The sequence below is a fragment of the Aquarana catesbeiana genome, linkage group LG10 (genome assembly GCF_042186555.1).
Source record: "Aquarana catesbeiana isolate 2022-GZ linkage group LG10, ASM4218655v1, whole genome shotgun sequence".
Taxonomy (NCBI): Eukaryota; Metazoa; Chordata; class Amphibia; order Anura; family Ranidae; genus Aquarana; species Aquarana catesbeiana.
This window is the reverse complement of record NC_133333.1, coordinates 213,187,960-213,208,038: the sequence shown is the minus strand read 5'-3', so window position 1 is coordinate 213,208,038 and position 20,079 is coordinate 213,187,960. Positions and strand designations below refer to the sequence as shown.

The 20,079-nt window shown below is 41.5% G+C and overlaps 1 protein-coding gene across 2 annotated transcripts in view; it reads left to right on the top strand.

The window, feature by feature from the left end:
- The window catches only part of KIRREL3 (kirre like nephrin family adhesion molecule 3), a 1,308,166-nt gene that overhangs the window by 1,221,003 nt on the left and 67,084 nt on the right, over positions 1–20,079 (top strand). The window contains exon 13 of one of the 2 annotated variants that reach the window (XM_073603284.1): positions 44–79. The exons of the other annotated variant lie outside the window; for it this stretch is intronic. Coding sequence (XP_073459385.1) covers positions 44–79 — 36 coding nt within the window. The remainder of the gene's footprint in view (positions 1–43; positions 80–20,079) is intronic. 2 annotated transcript variants of the gene reach the window in all.

The window sequence follows — 20,079 nt, the reverse complement described above, 5'->3', positions numbered from 1 at the left end:
CCAAACCTGCAAGCCCAAAGACACCTGTTTTATCTTTAAACAGGTCGGAACATGCAGTCAGGAGCCAGTATGGAGCCAGGTATGGATGCATGACCTCCGGGTGACAATCCCATGTTCTGTCTGTGTGTGTGCTCACCCCGCTGAATTACCAAGAGACGAGGCCTCCTCCTGTCTAAGGCCATGGGCAGAAGACCGGAAATCTCAAGCCAACCTACTAAACTTGTCATTCTCTGTTTATATGTTGTGTATTATAGAAACGTCCATCCATGCAGGTATAGTGGGTAATGTCAGGAACTATTGTCCCTGCCTGTTAAAGTCCAGGCCCCCCCAAAATTGTTTATTCAGGGGTTTCCACAGCTCAGTTGAATCACCTGCAGCCTTCGAATTTCTCTTGGAGACTTAAATTTATACATTCTCCTCAAATATTTATTTCTTGTACACCTTTACAACCAACTTGGGGAAAGTAAAGCCCATTACTGGCTATGTAATTATTGACAGTAGAGTGAAACTGGAACTGTGGTGGAAATAACTTACTGCTGGAGTTTCTTTAATGCCTTATGTATGAGAACTGGTAGACAGTATCTCTTGCCCATGGCAACCAGTCAGATTTTGTCCATTAATTCTCTTTTGGACATTTTAGGATTAAAGAAAGTATTTCCTCCACTCTTGATACATGAGGCTTCATTTAAGACAGCTAGATGTCTACTAACAAAGCACAGGCATCACTGGCATTTCAATATAAATTCACTATGACCTTAGAAACCCCAGATTTTGAAATTTGCTAGCAAATTTTAAAGGGCAACGCTGCCTTTCAAAAACTTGTTGGCTTTTCCCATATTTGATGGCAGACCAGAAAAGCTAGTGCAGTATTTATACACTGCCTAGTATCTTTATGGCTGTACACACACACACACTGGATGTGTCTTTGTATCTTTAGGGAAATATTCAGATTTTGCTTGCCGATGTAGGTTACAGTAAAAAGGTGAATGTGGTGCCTGAGAGAGAATGGTCCATAGATAACTGTACAAAGCTAGAGACAGATCTCTGTGGTTACAAAAAAATGTTGATCACTTCTGGCTTGTAAGATAGGTATTTTAGGGGCTTGTAGAAGGCCTAATGGAACAAAACTGATAAAATATATACGATTTACAAATGAACCACACTTCTTTGTCTAACAATCAAATTTGCCAGATTACTTTTTTAAGGTTAAATATGGCTATGGTGCCACAGTTTACACAATATCCAGGCATTATACTAGAGTCCTTCAAGGACATATATGATTTTAAGTAGTGAAACTAAAGTAGCAATATATTTATAGTGTTACTAAACCCAGGACCCTGCATTCACTATATTTGGTCTCCCACAGTACACAGAACATGGAAATACAGTTATTTTAGTAAATATAAACTACTAAACAGCTTTTCTCGTCAGCAGTATATAGCAGTCTTGTGACTTCTATCAGTGTCCAGCCGAGCACTGGTGAAAGCATGTAGGAGGAGTTTTCTGACTGTCCTATGAGACTGCAAGACCCCTGACCCTCTTTCTGGATAGTGCTGATTGACCCTGTGCTGTTCACATGCACTCTCCCAAAAAAAAAAAACTCTCTAGCAATACACACCAAACTGAGCATGTGCAGCCTGACTCCATAGACTCTGTGTTATCAGGAAATTTTTAGGGGACAGTAAAAGAAGGGAAGGATCAGAGAAGACAGGATCAAACTGCGTTTTTACATAATGCGGAGGATTGACCCCTTAGGTTACACAGTGAGTATAACAAGCATGCTTTACTGCATATACAGACTGATTTTACTGTTGTGAGTTTAGTAACACTTTAAGGTAAAATGTAATTAAAGATATGGCCTAGTAGATGTTTTACACAGTCTTCTGCACAGAGTGGACATTTTCTGTTGTTTTTCTCAACGTTTCTTCACTTAGGAAGAATTATGTTTACATTTTGTATGCTATTTGCATGTACAGGAACTCTAAAGCCACTTATACAAAAACAAACCAGAGACACTATTTCAGTGGTGGCATCCCAAGATTTAACCAACAATGGCGATGACCAAATTTACCAAAATCAGATTGACACAGGTGCCAGCTGTATGTGTTACATAGCAGAAAATGTAAACAGCCATGTAGAAGCTACATGCACACAGAGCTACCGATAGGTGAGTATAGCCAGCCCTCCTCTACTAGGCCTGAGCCTCATCTGGTTAGCAGAGGGAGGGTCCTGGATTTGGCTTTGAAGCAGAATGAGTCCCACACAGTGAAGAGTGTAGAACTGTGGTACCTCCCTCACTTTCATAGGATCACAACGGAATGCTGCATTTCCTCTTAGCTTGCTAGCTGTCACTGGATCAATTTATGTATACATGCAGCATACCCTTGTGACCCTCCAGTGAAAGCTTACCTCGCTGGACACTAGAATTCATCTTTTAGTAGTCATGCTATGGCCAGAGGAGGGAGTCACATTCCGAATGGTTGGGAACACTGCCATCGCCTCTCGGCTCACAATGTTTCTGTGAGCGCCAGAGAGTGACTGGGACTAGCAGAGTGGAGCCACCCCGGCCAGATATGAATGTGAACCCTGAATGTAAAAAAATAAAGGTAGTGCTGCGCTGTAAAATTAATAATGTGCAAATAAAGTGCAAAAGTGCTCAGTAAAAGATACACTTAAGAGGCAATTTCCTATAATCAATATACAGTTGTGCTCATAAGTTTACATACCCTGGCAGGATTTATGATTTCTTGGCCATTATTCAGAGAATATGAATGATAATACAAAAACTTTTATTTCACTCATTGATAGCACTTGGCTGAAGCCATTTATTATCAATCAACCGTGTGTACTCTTTTTTTAAATCATAATGGCAATAGAAACTACCCAAATTACCCTGATCAAGAGTTTACATACCCCAGTTCTTAATACCGTGTATTGCCCCCTTTAACATGAATGACAGCTTACAGTCTTTTGTGGTATTTGTGGATGAGGCTTATTATCTTCTCAGATGGTAAAGCTGCGCATTCCTCTTGGCAAAAAAAACTCCAGTTCCTGTAAATTCTTGGGCTGAATTCTTGCATGAACTGCACATTTGAGATCTCCCCAGAGTGCCTCAATGATGCCATTCCAGAACCTTCACTTTATTCTGCTGTAGCCAATGACAGCCAATGACAGGTCGACTTGACCTTGTGTTTTGGATCATTGTCATGTTGGAATGTCCAAGTACGTCCCATGCGCAGCTTCCTGGCTGATGAATGCAAATGTTCCTCCAGTATTTTTTGATAACATACTGCATTCATTTTGCCATCAATTTTGACCAAATTTCCTGTGCCTTTGTAGCTCACACATCCCCAAAACATCAGCGATCCACATCAGTGTTTCACAGTAGGAATGGTGTACCTTTCATCATAGGCCTTGTTGACTCCTCCCCAAATGTAGCGTTTATGGTTGTGGCCATAAATCTCAATTTTGGTCTCATCACTCCAAATGACTTTGTGCCAGAAGGTTTGAGGCTTGTCTCTGTGCTGTTTGGTGTATTGTAAGTGGGATACTTTGTGGAATTTGCGTAGTAATGGCTTTCTTCTGGCGACTCGACCATGCAGCCCATTTTTCTTCAAGTGCCTCCTTATTGTGCGTCTTGAAACAGCCACACCACATGTTTTCAGAGAGTCCTGTATTTCAGCTAAAGTTATTTGTGGGGTTTTCTTTGCATCCCAAACAATTTTCCTGGCAGTTGTGGCTGAAATTTTAGTTGGTCTGCCTGACAGTGCTTTGGTTTAATGCTTTTGGTTTCTAATCAAGAACCCCTCATTTTCCACTTCTTGATTAGAGTTTGAACACTGCTGATTGGCATTCTCAATTCCTTTGATATCTTTTTATATCCCTTTCCTGTTTTATACAGTTCTACTACCTTTTCCCGCAGATCCTTTGACAATTCTTTTGCTTTCCCTATGACTCAGAATCCAGAAACATCAGTGCAGCACTGGATAAAGATACAAGGGTCTGTCAGGAGTCCAGAAACTCATTGACCTGTTATACATACACACTAATTACAAGCAAACAGATCACAGGTGAGGATGGTTACATTTAATAGCCATTGAAACCCATTTATGTCAACTTATGTGCATGTTATCAGGCCAAAATCACCAGGGTATGTAAACTTTTGATCAGGGTCATTTGGGTAGTTTCTGTTGCCATTATGATTTAAAACGATTAAACACAGTTGATTGATAATAAATGGCTTCAGCCAAACACTAACCATGAGTGAAATAAAAGTTTTCGTATTATCATTCATATTCTCTGAAAAATGGCCAAGAAATCATAAATTCTGCCAGGGTATGTAAACTTATGAGCACAACTGTATATTGAATCCTTGACAATATAGAGAAGGCGTATCACATGCTCAACTTATTCTTCGTTAGATAAAACGGTGATAAGATATATCCATATGATGTGCAAATAAAGTGAAAAAAGTGCTCAGTTGAGAGTGCACTAAAAGATGAAATTCCTATGATAAATGTATAACAAATCCTAAAAAACGTATAAAGACGTATCACATGCTCATCCTATAGAGATATACTCATATAAATATATGCAACAAGACTTTTGATAGGTGAAAAAAACAAGTAGAATGGATAGGCACAGGAAGTGACGTGGGCGAGCTCACTGCTCGTTTTTTACATGCCTGTTTGATACTTTGTATTGTGAGTAACTTGTTTTATTTTCGCTGTTACCAAATAAATACTCAAAATTACTACACTATTGTGCATCACTCTACATTCCCTCATGCCCCACTGCGAGGCCTATTTGATGCGGACACACCAGGGACAAAAAGGGGACTTTGATTTCAGTTTAGAGACACACACCAGCGGAGCCGGATACGCCAGACTGGGAGATTGCCAGGGGACATATTCGTTCCATAGAGAGATCTACCCACATGCTGTTACCTTACAGCAGTAAGGTAAGGGGACATCTACACATTAAGATGTACAGAAGCCAGGAAGTCACTTGCCATCAACACTCCATGCCAGAGAGCTTTATTTTTTGACTGACACTGTTAATATACAGTCACCAACCCATCCTGCACTTTATATTTTATGGACACTATCCATTTTACTTGTTTTTTTCACCTATCAAAAGTCTTGTTGCATATATTTATATGAATATATTTCTATAGGATGAGCATGTGATACATCTTTATATGTTTTTTTCGGATTTGTTATCTCTCAACTGAGCACTTTTTTCACATTATTTGCACATCATATGGATATAGCTTATCACCGTTTTATCTAACGAAGAATAAGTTGAGCATGTGATACGCCTTCTCTATATTGTCAAGGATTCGATATATATTGATTATAGGAAATTGCCTCTTTTAAAGTGTATCTTTTACTGAGCATTTTTGCACTTTATTTGCACATTATTCATTTTACAGCACAGCACTACCTTTATTTTATAGTTCATTTGGGTTTTGATATTTCCTTCAGTGTTTGCATCAGTGTCTAAACACACAGTTTTGGTTAGCGTGGGAATATCATTTTTATTTTAACTCTGAATGTAAACTGCATTACATTAAAGTGGATGTAAACCCGAATGTTTTTTTTTTTTTTTTTTATCATACTGTAGAGTATAAGATTACCTATCTTTTGAGCCCAGTCTTGCCACACAGAGTTAATCCATCTCTGAGCAATCCTCTTTTATTGTTCAGTGAGAGAACTCTTGATAAACTGACAAAAACTTTGTCAAATCCTCCCCCTTGCTGTGAGTGACAGCCTAAGACACAGGCATGATTTTTTAATTCCCTCCCCCACTCCTTTCTTCAGCAGCTCTGCAAGGATTGGCTGTTCCACACCTCAGCATGATTGGGCATGCTGAAGTCATGTGGTTACTTTACTGTCTTTTCACTGGATCTTAGAGATCATAGCAGTTCAGTTGGAAATACACAGGAGAAAATGCATATCGACAAGGGGAGTGTAGAGGTGGGCGGGGAGTCTACTGACTCCACCCACCAAGCTCCAGACAACAGACCCACCCACAGAATCTGCAGTTTTTCGGCTCTCATAACAGACAGAGGGGAGACATTTGACAGGTAAAGATACATGCAGGAGGCATGTATATCCTTATAGATAACACCTATGGCAGTAGTTTAGAAAGGATGACATTGGGTTTACATCCACTTTAAGGCTCGGTTCACACTATTGCCGCATACGTTGCACAGCAGGGGTCTGGTGCGTGATGGTTCACCCCGAATTATGGGCTGAATTCGGACCTGAAACGCACCAAAAAAGGCACGTGTTTTTCCAGCAATTTGCACTGGACCTGCTGCGGGGATATGTGAGCCGGCTCCATAAAGAGCCAGTCACATTCTCCTGCTTTGTGAATTGGATGCGTGGAAACCCGCAACCAATTTGCATAGGTGTGAACCCAGCCTAAATCATGCTTTAGCTGTCAGATAGGCTGTACGAGGCCCCATGATTTCTAATAGGGCTCTTACATGCACGTATAACCATAGAAAAGTGATGGCAGAAAAAAAAAAACATTGAGTTGCCCCTTTTTTCTTTCATTTATACATAATAATACATTCTTTAATTTATACATAAATATATATTATTAAGTAATCTAATTTTTTTTTTTTTACTTTTGTCTGAGTATAAATTTATGTTTGTCCCAAGCATGTTTGAATCCACTTACTGTTGACTGACTCTCTAACTCTGCTGGAAGTCTGTTCAAAACATCAACTACATTTTCTGTAAAATATTACTTTCTAAGATTGGTTTTAAACTTTCCTCCTGCTATCCGCATCAATCACTTCTGATAAGTTTTCCTGACACCAAGAAGAAAAAGGTAATGGGAGAGGGAGCTCCAGCTGATTGACAGCCTCCCCTCTGTCTCTGAGTGGAGGGGGGTGTGTCTCTTCCCTCCAATCAGCTCTCAGAGCCCTCACTGAGCTCTGCAGAGTTTTATTTTCAGCTCTCCGCACCCTTTTTTCTGACAGCGCAGACAAGCTTTATAAATTCTGGACTTTGTTATTGGCTGTATAGAAGAGAAGACTGCAGATAAACAGGTAAAACCTATGTAGGAGGATTTGTTTTATCTCTGTCTATCACCTGTGGCTAGTCACTTCACTGAGTATATGTAAGGGTTTACAACCATTTTAATGTGACCTGCAATTCAATTAACCACTTAATTACAAGGCACTTGTACCCCCTTCCTTCCCAGGCCAATTTTCAGCTTTCAGCACTGTCGCACTTTGAATGACAATTGCGCGGTCATGCAACACTGTACCCAAATTAAATTTTTAACCTTTTTTTTTTTTTTTTGACAGATAGAGCTTTCTTTTTTTGACAGTATTTTATCACAACAGGGTTTTTTTTTTTTTTTTGCTAAACAAACCAAAAAATACTGAACATTTTGGAAAAAAACGTTTTTATTCATTTCTGTTATAAAATTTAGCAAATAAGTAATTTTTCGTCTTCACTGATGTGTGCTGGTGAGGCTGCACTGATCATCGGGGCACTGATGATCAGTGCCCTGATAATCAATATAAACAAGGTACTCACTGTCAGACTTGGTGGTAATCGGCTCTCCTTTCCTCATACAGAGACAGCATGCGAGGAATGCTGATAATTGCCAAGTTGGTTTATATGTGACCAGCTGTGATTGGACACAGCTGATCACATGGTAAAGGGCTGCTGTGATTGGCCCTTTACCACAATCTGTGATCAGATGTGTCTAAAGGACACAGTGGTCACAGAGCGGGCCTGATGTGCACGAGGTGGCAAGCAGGAGGTGCGCACTTTGAAGGACCTCCATGGACATCCTCCCAGAACTGGAGAGCTGCGCTTTAGCTGTTTTTCAGCTATAGCATGGTCAGGAAGTGGTTAAAAACAAATCGAACTCTTTAAAGGGGGAAAAATAAAGACTTACAATACAAAGGTTGCATAAATATGCACACCCTTAAACTTATACTTTGTAGAAGCACCTTTTGAATTTATGACGACATTCACTCTTTTGGGGTAGGAGATATAGTATACTGTAGCACCTTGCCTTGGAAATCTTTGACCACTCTTCCTGGCAAAAGCACTCCAAAGCTGTCAGATTGTGAGGGCATTTCCTGTGCACAGACCTCTTCAGGTCACCCAAGAGATTTTTTATTTAGATTCAAGTTCAGGCTCTGGCCAGGCCATTCCAAAAAAAGCCCTAAAGATCTTGTGCCAAACTTTAGAAAAATGGCCAAAAAGTTCAGTCTTGGTCCCATCAGACCATAACACATTTTCCACGTGCTTTGGCAGACTTGATATAGGGTTTGGATGTTTTTCTTAGTAAGAAAAGGCTTCCTTCTTGCTATCCTAACCTACAGCCCAAACAATATGAAACATATAGAAGATAGTTGTTACACAACCATTACTTGCCACAAATTCCTCCTGCTCCTTTAATGTTGCTGAAGGCCTCTTGGCAGCCTCCCAGACCAGTTTTCTTTTTTTTTTTGTCATCAGTTCTGGAGGAATGTTGAAGTCGTTGTGATGTCACTGTTATGCCATATTTTCCCCACTTATATGTCATCTTCACTGTGTTCCATGGTATATCTAATGCTTTGGAAATTTTTTGTACCATTCTCCTGACTGATAACTTCAAATAATGAGATCTGTTTGATACTTTATAAGGTCTTTGTGGACCATGGCTTTTGCTGTAGGGCTTGTTCATATCACAACGCAGTGTGGGAAACCCACATTCTATGTGCGTTTTATACACTGTGTGTGCGATCTGCTGGACATGGATTGCAAACACAGCCATCCAAAATTAATAGCTCAAATTGCACTGCAAAGAATCGCATGTGATTTGATCAGGAATGCGGAACGATTCCTGCCTGAATCACATGCAGTTCTTCCCCCACCACAAATGTGAACCAGGACTAAAAGCAGAACAAAAATCTCTTCTTCGTCTGATTTTATTACACCTTAAAAACCTGGCATTCTTACAGTGGTGTGTAGAGACGTTTTGTATCCACTGTAAGCTAACAATAGCCTATTTGTTTCAAAGAAAAAGCAATGACAATTTCAACCTCCATCTTCCACTTTCAGTATCATGTATTAAAATTGTTGCCATTAAATACCCTGTGGTTGAATCAGTGGATAAGACTCGCAGTCTAGAGTGTCTGCCGGCAAATGTCAAAGGTTCCCCCGGTGGACATGAACACAGTGTAGAAATCAATGACAGGCTGGCAGCTGCCACTATCATCCAACCAGTTACAAGCGACTCTGCCCTTGGCACAGTTTTCTTCCAGAAACTATGTTTTTGGCCCCAGTTAATCTGGAAGTTTTAATGCACCCATAGTACAGACTGCTCACAGGCAGCATTTAGTTGCTTCTGAACACAACAGCCTATCCACCCCATTTTGCTCATTTGAATGAGCCCTTAATATTTGTGCAGATGCTGGCTAGCCTTTAAGGGCCCAAGACAAGTCAAATATCATAGGAAGTCTAAAATTGTCTTTCTCCCAATAATAATCCTGTATGAAAGCTCCCTAAATTAGTATGCAGCTTAAAGTGGTTGTATACCCCCAATGCGGAATTTGTACCTATATTTAAGCCTAGAATAAGGCTTACCTATAGGTACTGTAAATATCTCCTAAACGTGAGCTGTTTAGGAGATACCTTGTAGTGTGCCGATGATGTAATGGGCGCATGCTCTGTGAAGAAACGCCCCCCCCCCGTGCCGTTTCTTCACTAGCAAGTGCCGTGACTGACGGCTCCCACGCGCATGCATGGGAGTGACGTCACACGACTCCGGCCAGTCACAGAGCCGGAGTCTGCAGCCCTGGAAGGAAGAGGAGCGAAGATGGATGCGGCCTCCAGCGGGGACATCGCAGGCTTCGATTGCAGGTAAGTGGCACATAATGGGCTAGTATGCGATGCATACAAGGCCATTATGCTCTTACTTTGCAGGGGAAAAAAGAGGAAGTAAAACCCATCAGGGTTTATTTCCTCTTTAAAGAATACCTTGCACCGAAAAAGCCAGGTCTGCTGTTTACATTTGCACCCCCTCTTGCATTAAAAAAAAAAACTTTTAACAGAACAGAAATTAGATAGTATACTCACCTTTCCCCGGCTTGTGCCCACTGATAAACAGACCGTGCAAATGAAGTATTACATTTTTAAAGCTGAATTCCAGGCACAAAACTTTCATCAAGATATGTTTTTCAATAGCCAAAAAGAATATAAATCCATTTTATGTGCATCAAATTCCTTTACAAACCCACATATTAATGTGTAAATGTAGCAGTGACTCAGAAGCCCCAGCCACTAAAGGCTGCCAACAGAGAACTACCGGAGGGGGCAAATACAAGACCAGTCACCCTGCACAAGGAGAAAGAACAGCAGTGAGTGGTCTTTATTACAGGAAGCTCCTACACAGAGGGAAAGTATCACACTGGATTACTGCACTGATCTGGAAGAAATACACAAAGCACACCAAGATTCAATTAAGAATGCACATGACTTTGTATTTAGATAATATTTGCCTATCCTGGAGTTCAGCTTTAAGGCTGAATTTACACCTGGGCGTTTTGAATCGCCATGATTCTGCCCATGATTTTGAAACTCTCTGGTAAAATGACAAATTGCAAATTTCCGATGCCACTAATTTTAATGGCACCTAAAAACGCGATGCAGGACTGCATTATGATTTTAAGTGCCATTAAAGTGAATGGCATCTGAAATTGGCATTGGCAATCGTGGCGATTCTGCCCCTGATTCAAAACGTGTGAATACAGCCTGACTGTTAATAGAAGTTTGCAGGAAAACAGTGTTATCTACACGTGTTATTTTAATTGCCTTGTCTAAATTATCTCATGTGCCAGTCAAAATCCATGTTCAAGGGCAGGAGGCTGCAGAGAGGACTGCTGCTATCTGTAACTATTGGTCTCTCTGCAGCAATTGCCCCCTTGCTGAATCAGAGCCAGAAGTCCTCATGCAGCAGAGTTTGATCTCAAAAGCTCTAGCTATGACTCAGTGGGGGCATGTTGGAACCGGGGGGCAGCAAACATTCCACCCGCTGAAACCCCCCCTCCCTGGGCAGGTCACGGACGGCACAGAACCCCCCCCGGTTGGTTGGCCAGGTCACGTGGGGGTCAATCTCGGCCCACACTTACCCCATCACATGGGCAGCGGCGGCTTCTCTCCCGGACAGCTGCTGTCGCGGTTCCCCTGCGTTTCCTCCCTCCGCCTCCTGGCGGCCAATCTGATCGGATCTCCTTTCGGCCAATTGGGTGACAGGTTCCTGATTGGCCGGGAGGAGAATCAGTGTTACAATGGCGAATATTCATTCGCTATTGTCACACAACTGGGTGGTTTTCAGGTGCAGAGCTCTGTGCCCGAGCCCACTTTTTTTGAAGCCTATAAGATCCTCTGGCTCTAATCACATGTGTCAAAAAAAACCCCAGATTGGAATCCATGCATGGATGGGGGGGGGCGGCACGCACACGCCACTAATGGACAGGCCGCCACTGGTTGGAACTCAAGAGGAGGAGAGCAGAAGTCCTTTATGCAGCTTCCTGACCTTAAACAAGAGATCGTACTGGTGCTTGAGCAATTTGAAGCTGAATTCTCAAATGCAGCCAATTTAATGTATAATTTTAATGCAGGCAACATCAGTACCTTCATTTGTACTGCTATAAGCCCCTTGCAGTCCCTGTAGAGTACAGGAAAGTTCAGTATGAGAGAGGAAGTAACAGCACAAGGAGTTAATTAGTTCATGTGCTGCAAAGCATTGCACTGCTTCTCCTTCACTGTTCAGTCACAAGCAGGGGGTTGGTCTTTGACAGCCTGGGCTCAGAGGAAGTGGATTAAATGATGCTGGCCATCATTTAAATTGAAAAACTTTAGACATTTGGTAACAGGAAGGACAGCTCTGGATTAAGGGTGATTATTACAGCAAAAGCTGTTTTTTATTATTTGTGACTCTAGTTGTGCTATAAACAAGGCAATTAAAGTAAATGTACATAACACTGTTTTTTTTTTTGCACATTTTCCTTAAATAAGTTGTTAAAAATTAAGCTACAGGTATATTTTAAGCACCGGAAATGTGTCCAATCCTTCTTTCCAGTGTCAACAAAATCCCTTTTTAAAAAGCCAGAGTCTATGACAAGGTGTGGGATAGAAAGAGATAGGGGCAATGGGGTACATGGTATTTTTAAATTACTATTGGGATTTGTTAGGAATAAAACCACCTGAACCTGTGACTGTAGAGAAGCAAGGTACTGTTTCTAGATTTTACAAAGGCGAATGTAGGTCCAGTGAAACAGTACACAGTACACTACAATCGCTTTGTGAATAAATCTATAACATAAATAACTGATGGGGTAAATCTATAACATAAATAACTGATGGGGTATAAACTGCTGTGATGAATCGCTCTTACTCATCAAAGACAAATACTACATCAGAGAGGGCTAAGAGTCTGACAAGCTACGTACACCCACAGATCACCTGGGGAGGAAGGGTCTGGGAAAGAAAAAAAGAGTCAACCAATCTATACAAATCTTGCTTCTTTATAGAAAATCATTCTGGAAGTTGGTTTTGGGAGTCCCGATTCCAGAATACTGTGTGGATAGCAAATTCCTTAAAGGGTAATGCTAGTTATTTTTTTTTTTAATTGATCTATCATAAACAAGCCTTTTTTGTACTTTGAAATCTGCAAATCAATTACAGCTTTTGGGGTGTATAAAACACCCAAAACTTTGTCCTATTTATGATCATGTGATACGTCCATGAGTTTAGACACTGAGACTGATTATGTGACTATTGCAGAACTATCCTTACACTTGGCAAACAGGAAGTGGCTGCAGGAAATAGGAAGTGAGTGAAGCCTATGTATGAGCTTCAGTGGAAATGGTAACAGGAGGGACTCTTTAGTCACATATATACAGTTATTTTTCAGGGCAGGGTTTTTTGGTTAGTTTTTTGCCAGCAAAAGTGGGATATACATTTTAAAAACATTTCTTAGCAACACAATGCTGAAAACAGATCACCACTATAAGCATTAGGGTCCCCCCATACATTGTTTACCTGCACTCACAGTCAAAAGTTGCAAAGGTGCAATACATTTGTTCATCAGCAAATGATGTAAGATAAAGAATAACACATTTTTGTAAAATGAAATCAGAAACCTGAGCAGTGCACCTTTTCTTGTTCTCTCAGGTGACTATGGAAAACATTGAATTGGTAAGTTCTCCAAAACAAGAAACAGAGGAAACGAGTAAGAACAGGGGAGGGACACAAATAGCATAGTCATTATCAGTCCATTTTTAGTCCCTGGCATTGGAAAAATTATCCTGCCCATTGACAGCTGAAATTTGAGCCACGGGTGGCCTTGCAAACACAACCGGGCTCAACGAAAGTGGATTTGTGTATTAACTGAGCCAGGAAAAAATTATCTGCCCAACAGTGACTGAATCCTATCAGATGCAATCATTTTTTTTTGGTATTTATAGACAACAGACAATACAAAAAACAAGATCTGAGAGCGAAAAGACTGAACAATACATAAAAAAATGATTATATGTAAAAATCAAAAAGGGGGAGAGGGGTGTGACAAATGAGTATGAATCTTATGCAGCACTACCCCCATAGGAGCCACAGAGCTACCACTGGCACTGAGCTCAGGTCAGTACTCACAATGTCACCGGATGCATCCTTCCAGTACCTACCAGACACTCGTCAATGATGGAGAGGATAATGCCCAAAATCCAAAATGCCATAGGAGCCCCCCCCCCCAGCAATGCCACAGCTGAGACCTCGATGAACATCAGCTTGAATCAGTAGAACTGCTGTAGGTGGGGGTAGCCCTCCACACTCAGGCAGGGAAATCACTCCAACTGGAAGACCCTGCTGTTCTAAAGCTCAGACTATTTATATGCCTCTCCATCCACTATTTATATGCCTCTCCATTCAGGCTGCTCATTTGACTTTCCAGTCCACTATGTTCTGGAAATATCTAGAATGCAGGGGGAAACAATCAAACCTGCAGCCTGTGAGATCCAGAACAGCCCAAAGCAATCAATAGCTGCTCCAATGAATATAGAGAAGCCAGAAGGAACTACATTTACCTAACTTCCTAGCAACCTAACTAGGAAGGTGCTACACGTATGTGCAGGTTAAAGCACAAAAAAACAAAAAGAAAAAAACAAATGATTTTAAAATTAAATACACGTGGGTAGCCCACCACTGAGACTAACACTAAGGGCTACCCGTGGAAATTAGACACTAAATGGTAGTAAAAAATGTAAATGGCGGCCCTTTTAAATTTCTTACTACCATTTGGTATTTAATTCCTGTGGGTAGCCCTTTAGGTAAGCAGCTGAAGAGAACGTAGCCTCGAAGCGCGTACTGTGCATGCTTCGGGAAGGTGATGTCACACAGGTGGCCACCACAGTGTCAAGCACAGCCTGTCAGGGAAAGCTTCCGGGATACCATCCTCCTTTGTCATCTATAGTCAACCCTAATTACACTGGGAGGTTACCAGAAGCCATGAGGAATCTGCAAACCAGTGATGAGGAGCTTACGGAGAAAATACTGTCCCCACACACACATTATGGTGTGTATGGTTTCTTTTAATGCTAGTAAGTGAAGCGCAGGACCTTTTGACTTGAAAAAGTTGAATGTAGAGTAGCTTGGCCAAAATACCCGTAGTTTTAGGTTCTCAAAGGAAAACAAAATGAGACTGATCCTGGTAAAGAAAATATTTTTTGGAGATTAACACAGACACTAGCAACTCATTTTGTGCCATATCTGGCTCCTTCTCCAGGAGATTTGTTCAACAAATTCTTTCTCCTGATGGAGTTCAGTGTCGATTATGCTGCTGTTTCACTCTGCAACAGATTCTAAAGGTGGTTAGATGTGCCAGAAAAACAATTAATCTTGTCTAATATTTGGTATTCCTCAATAAAGCTTTTCATTACTGGAATCCAAGCCTTTTGGAACCTAAATCTATGGGCATCTCTGGCAGCCATGCTACCCTCAAACTGAGTTTTTCACACTTCACATCCTTTATAAACATATATTACACCTGACTTTACTTGGAAGTTTCACAATTATGTATTAAGAAAATTAGGAATTTCCTAAGAGTGATATCTTACGGTACTCTTGGGGCCTCCAACAGTGAGATGTCTGTGTCCCAGAGAGATTAAAGAGACTAGTGAATAATTAAAGAATCTATGATCTATCAAAATAATGCAACTGTTGATAAAAACTTTTTACACGTTTTTTTTAGAAATGTTTGGCGTGTAATCATCCTTTAAATGAATGTTTTGTGATGTAGCTGGTGAACACTATACGGCCAAAACTTCATGGACCCCTCTCCAAATTTTTTAGTTCTGGTGTGTTCCAGTGAAGTGTACCAGTATTTCTACAGCATACAAAAATATTTTTGACATGACAATTGTGCATTTTTGACCTGTGATAACAGTTTGAGGAAAACTCTTTTCTGTTCCAGCATGACTGTGCCCCAAAGTTTTGGGTGGAGGAACTCAAGTGGCCTGCACAGTGCCCTGACCTCAACCCTGCTAAACATCTTTAGGATGAATTGAAATGCTTATTTTAAGCCAGGTCTCCTCTTCCAGCATCCTTACCTGACCCCACAAACGGACACAGGTTCCCAGAGAGACACTCCACAATCTTGTGGAAAGACCTTTCTAGAAGAGTGGAGCCTGTAATAGCTGCAAAATGGGCTATTTCCATATTAATGGTCATAGTTTTGGAATCAAATGTCCAGAAAGGGCATATAGGTGTGATGATGGAATGTTCTAGACTTTTTGCCATATAGTGTATCATTCAGCATGGGTTTCAATAGCAATTGTGCAATTTTCACATGAGCACTGAGAAAAAACAACAATAGAGCAATTTCCATTAACCACCTCTGGTAGACTGATGTCTCCTTTTTCAATTATATATAGGAAATATACTCTGTGATTTTCAATTGAAAGGACCAAGAGGTGAAAATTTGCGCATTTTGACATAACCCCGCTGATCCCTAAGATTAGCTAGTCTGCTTTGGAAGATACTGGAATAAATTATTTTACTGGAATAAATTATTTTTATTTATGGTGATATTTTATTAAACACACACAATTCTGCACATCCCCCTATCTAAATGACTTTCAGGAATGGAATACTACTAAAAACAAAGGCAGACAAAACCACACTCACTGCATGAAGCCATTAGGCCTACAGATAATGAAAGAATAATACTACATTGAGTGCAACAAACACAACTACATATTGAGACAATCCAAGTGGATCACACTTTTGTTGAAGAAGAAATCAACCTCAAAACATGCAATCATAACCGAAAGAGCATTGAATGAACTAATTACCTTTCTTCTCTGCCTATCCTGCTAATTCAATTAAATAATACAAGGTGGTGGTGGGGAGAACCTGGTTTTAATTCATCATTAGAGATAATAATCTTTGCTAGCTCTGCTTGTACAGTGCATTATTTCTTCAGGTTATATAATAGAAGTATGGCATAGATTAGCGTTTGCTTTTTCATCCTTATCTGCAAGAATACCTTTGCAGTTTATGTCCTTGTCGTGTCTCTCGCCCACAATACATTTGAACTGGTTTGTAACCACTACTCCTCATAACAGAGGCAAAAAAAAAAAAAAGTCTGGACACATAACCAGCATATCATATCTGAGTAAAAGCTTTGCATCCTAGGTGTTATACCAGCTACCTTGATCAGCTGTGCTGTTGATTAGCATGATATAATGAAGACACTGAATGTTTAGGGTGTGTGCTTTAAAGCAGGGGTGTCAAACTCAATTTCACGGACCACATCAGCATTATGGTGGACCTAAAAAAGGACCAGTTGTATCTGTAAGCCTAGATGTCCAGAGCACCCCAGCCCCCTTACATCCCAGTGCACCCCCTGTGCCGTATAGGAGCTCTGAAGCAGAAAATGCAGGGTCTGGAGGAGAACCAGAGGAGGGCTGGAGTTAGCTGCAGGATCTGGCAGAGAAGTTCTGTCCCCCTCTCTACTGCCAACTGCTGAATCAAGGTGGTGTGGAGATGAGGGGGGTGCTACAGCTGCAGGAGAGGTGCAAGGGCCACATGAATTGGCCTGGCGGGCCAAATTCGGCCCACGGGCCTTGTGTTTGACAAATGTGCATTACTACATGTTAAGGCCCACTATGTTAAAAAGGTCCATTCATTTTGAATCAGCTGACATCCCACTGTAATGCACAGGAAAACAAATGTGACGTAAGATGTGCGGTCAGCTGCAGTGTGGGTACATTGCCCGATGCTGTAATAGTGTGTTGAGGTGCCGCCATGTATTATTATTATACAGGATTTATATAGCGCCAACAGTTTGCGCAGCACTTAACAAAATGAAGGCAGACATTACAGTTACATTACAATTTGGTACAAGAGGAATCAGAGGGCCCTGCTCGCTAGAGCTTACAATCTAGGAGGGAGGGTCAATTGATACAAAAGGTAATAGCTGTGGGGGATGAGCTGTTGGATAGAGTAAAACAGTGTATTAGTTAGAAGCAGGATAAGCTTCTTTAAAGAGAAGGGTTTTCAGGGATCGTCTAAATTTGGATAGATTAGGGGACAGTTGGACAAATTGGGGTAGGGAGTTCCAAAGGATGGGAGAAGCTCTAGAGAAATCCTGTAGGGGGGAGCATGGGAGAAGGTGACAAGGGAGCTAGTGAGCAGGAAGTTTTGGGAGGACAAAGAGAGCAGCTTGGTTGGTATTTTGGGACTAGATTAGTGATGTAGCTGGGGCAGAGTTGTGAACGGCTTTGTAAATTATTGTTAGTACTTTGAATTTTATTTGTTGGGTGAGTGGAAGCCAGTGCAGGGATTGGCAGAGAGGGGTGGAGGACACTGAATGGTTGGTAAGGCGTATGAGTCTTGCAGCAGCATTCATTATGGACTAAAGGGGGGATAGTCTATGTAAAGGTAGTCCAATGAGGAGGGAGTTGCAGTAGTTGAGGCGAGAGATGGAATTAGGGAGTGAATTAGAAGCTTGGTTAAAAAGGGGCGTATTCTAGAGATGTTGTGGAGGCTAAAGCAGCATGATTTGGACAGAGATTGGATGCAGACCTTAAAGGATGGACTGATAGTTGTGCCATTGATCTTGACAAAGAAGTCAGGGGAAGGGGCATGTGAGGGAAGAAATATTATGAGCTCGGTTTTTAGATAGATTCAGTTTGAGGAAGTGGTGCGACATCCAGGCAGATATGTCTGTTAGTAATTCAGTGATGTGTGAGGAGACTGATGGAGTGAGCTGAGGAGCAGAGAGACAGATTTGGGTGTCATTGGCATATAAATGGTAGTGGAAGCCATGGGAGGCTATCAGCTGACCCAGGGAGGATGTGTAGATCGAGAATAGAGGGGTCCAACGACAGAACCTTGTGGGATCCCAACGGTAAGGGGTGTTGGAGAGGAAGAAGTAGAGTTGTAAGTGACACTGAAGGTGCAGTCAGATAGGTTAGATTCGAACCAACCGAGAGCACAGCCATGGATACCAAGCAAATTGAGTTTTTTGAGGAGGAGGGGGTGATCAACTGTATCAAAGGCAGCGAAAAGGTCCAAGAGTAAGAGTATGGAATAATGACCATTGGTTTTAGCTGCTAGCAAGTCGTTTGTGAGTTTTAGGAAAGCAGTTTCTGTGAAGTGCTGTGGACGAAATCCAGATTGAAGGGGATCAAGAAGGTTATTCTTAATGAGCTCAGTCGGTTGTAGACTAAACGTTCAAGGCGTTTGGAGGCAAAAGGGAAAAAGGAGACGGGTCTTAGGTTGTTAAGATTGGTGGGGTCCAGTGAGGCCTTTTTTAGTATGGGAGTGACTAGCGCATGTTTCAGAGGGTTGGGGAAGATGCCAGTAGAGAGGGAGAGGTTGAAGATATGAGTTAAAGAGTGTAGGATAGAGTCAGAGAGTGACCGTAGTATTTGAGAAGGAAGGGGGTCCAGCGGGCAGTAGGTTAGGTGGGCGTTAGAAAAAAGTTTATTGACTTCCTCTGTAGTAGTTGGGTTAAACAAGAGTTTTGATTGTACAGGAGGACAAAGAGTGTAAAGTGAGGGGCGATATTTGTAGAGTGGAGGAGATCTCGAGACGAATTGTCTCAATCTTATTTTTGGAGTGATTAGCAATCTCCTGGGCATTGAGTAAGTTAGTGGGTGGAGGTAATGGCAGACAAAGAGCATTAAAGATAGAAAAGAGTTGAAGGGGACTGCGTGAGAGGGTGTTAATGAGAGTTATAAAGTAAATCTGTTTGGCAGCGTGGAGACAGGAATGGTACAATCTGTAGCAGAAAAAAAGAAGAGAAGGGTTAAGATGGTGAAGGTTTCTACAGATAACTGTTTGGTAGTTGGAAAACAAGGAGAGAGTGAAACTAATAAGGTGGTGATCGGAGAGAGGAAAAGCAATGTTGGAGAGGTTGCGTGGAGTGCATAGGTAGGAGAATATGAGGTCAAGGTTGTTGCCAACAGAGTGAGTAGAAGCGTTTGCCCAGTGTTTCAGGTCAAAAGAGGAGGTTAGGTTCAGAAATTTAGAAGTAGCGGGAGTGTTAAGATTAACAGGGATGTTGAAGTCGGCAAGAATGTTTGTTGGGATTTCAGAAGAGAGAAAGTAGGGTAGCCAGGCAGAGAAGTCGTCAAGGAAGATTGATATACCGGTCCAGGAGGCCAATAGATCACAGCAATTCTCAACGAAACTGGAGAAAATAGACGAATACAGTGAGCTTCAAATGAGGAGAGGGACAGAGAGGGGGTGGATGAAGAACCTGAAAAGTGCTTTGAGGGGATAGGAGGATTCCAACACCACCTCCTTTCTGTCCACTAGGCCTGGGAGAGTAAGTCCACAGGAGGCCACCATGGGAGAGAGCAGCAGGAGAAGGAAAGTCAGATTCTTGAAGCCATGTCTCCGTAATTGCAAGTAGGTTGAAGGAGTTTATGATAAATAGGTCATGGATGGTGGAAAGTTTTTTGCAAACCGAGCGGGCATTCCAAAGGGCACAGGAAAAGGGGAGGCTAGTTCTAGGCAGAAGAGGAATAGAAATTAGATTGTGTAGATTGCG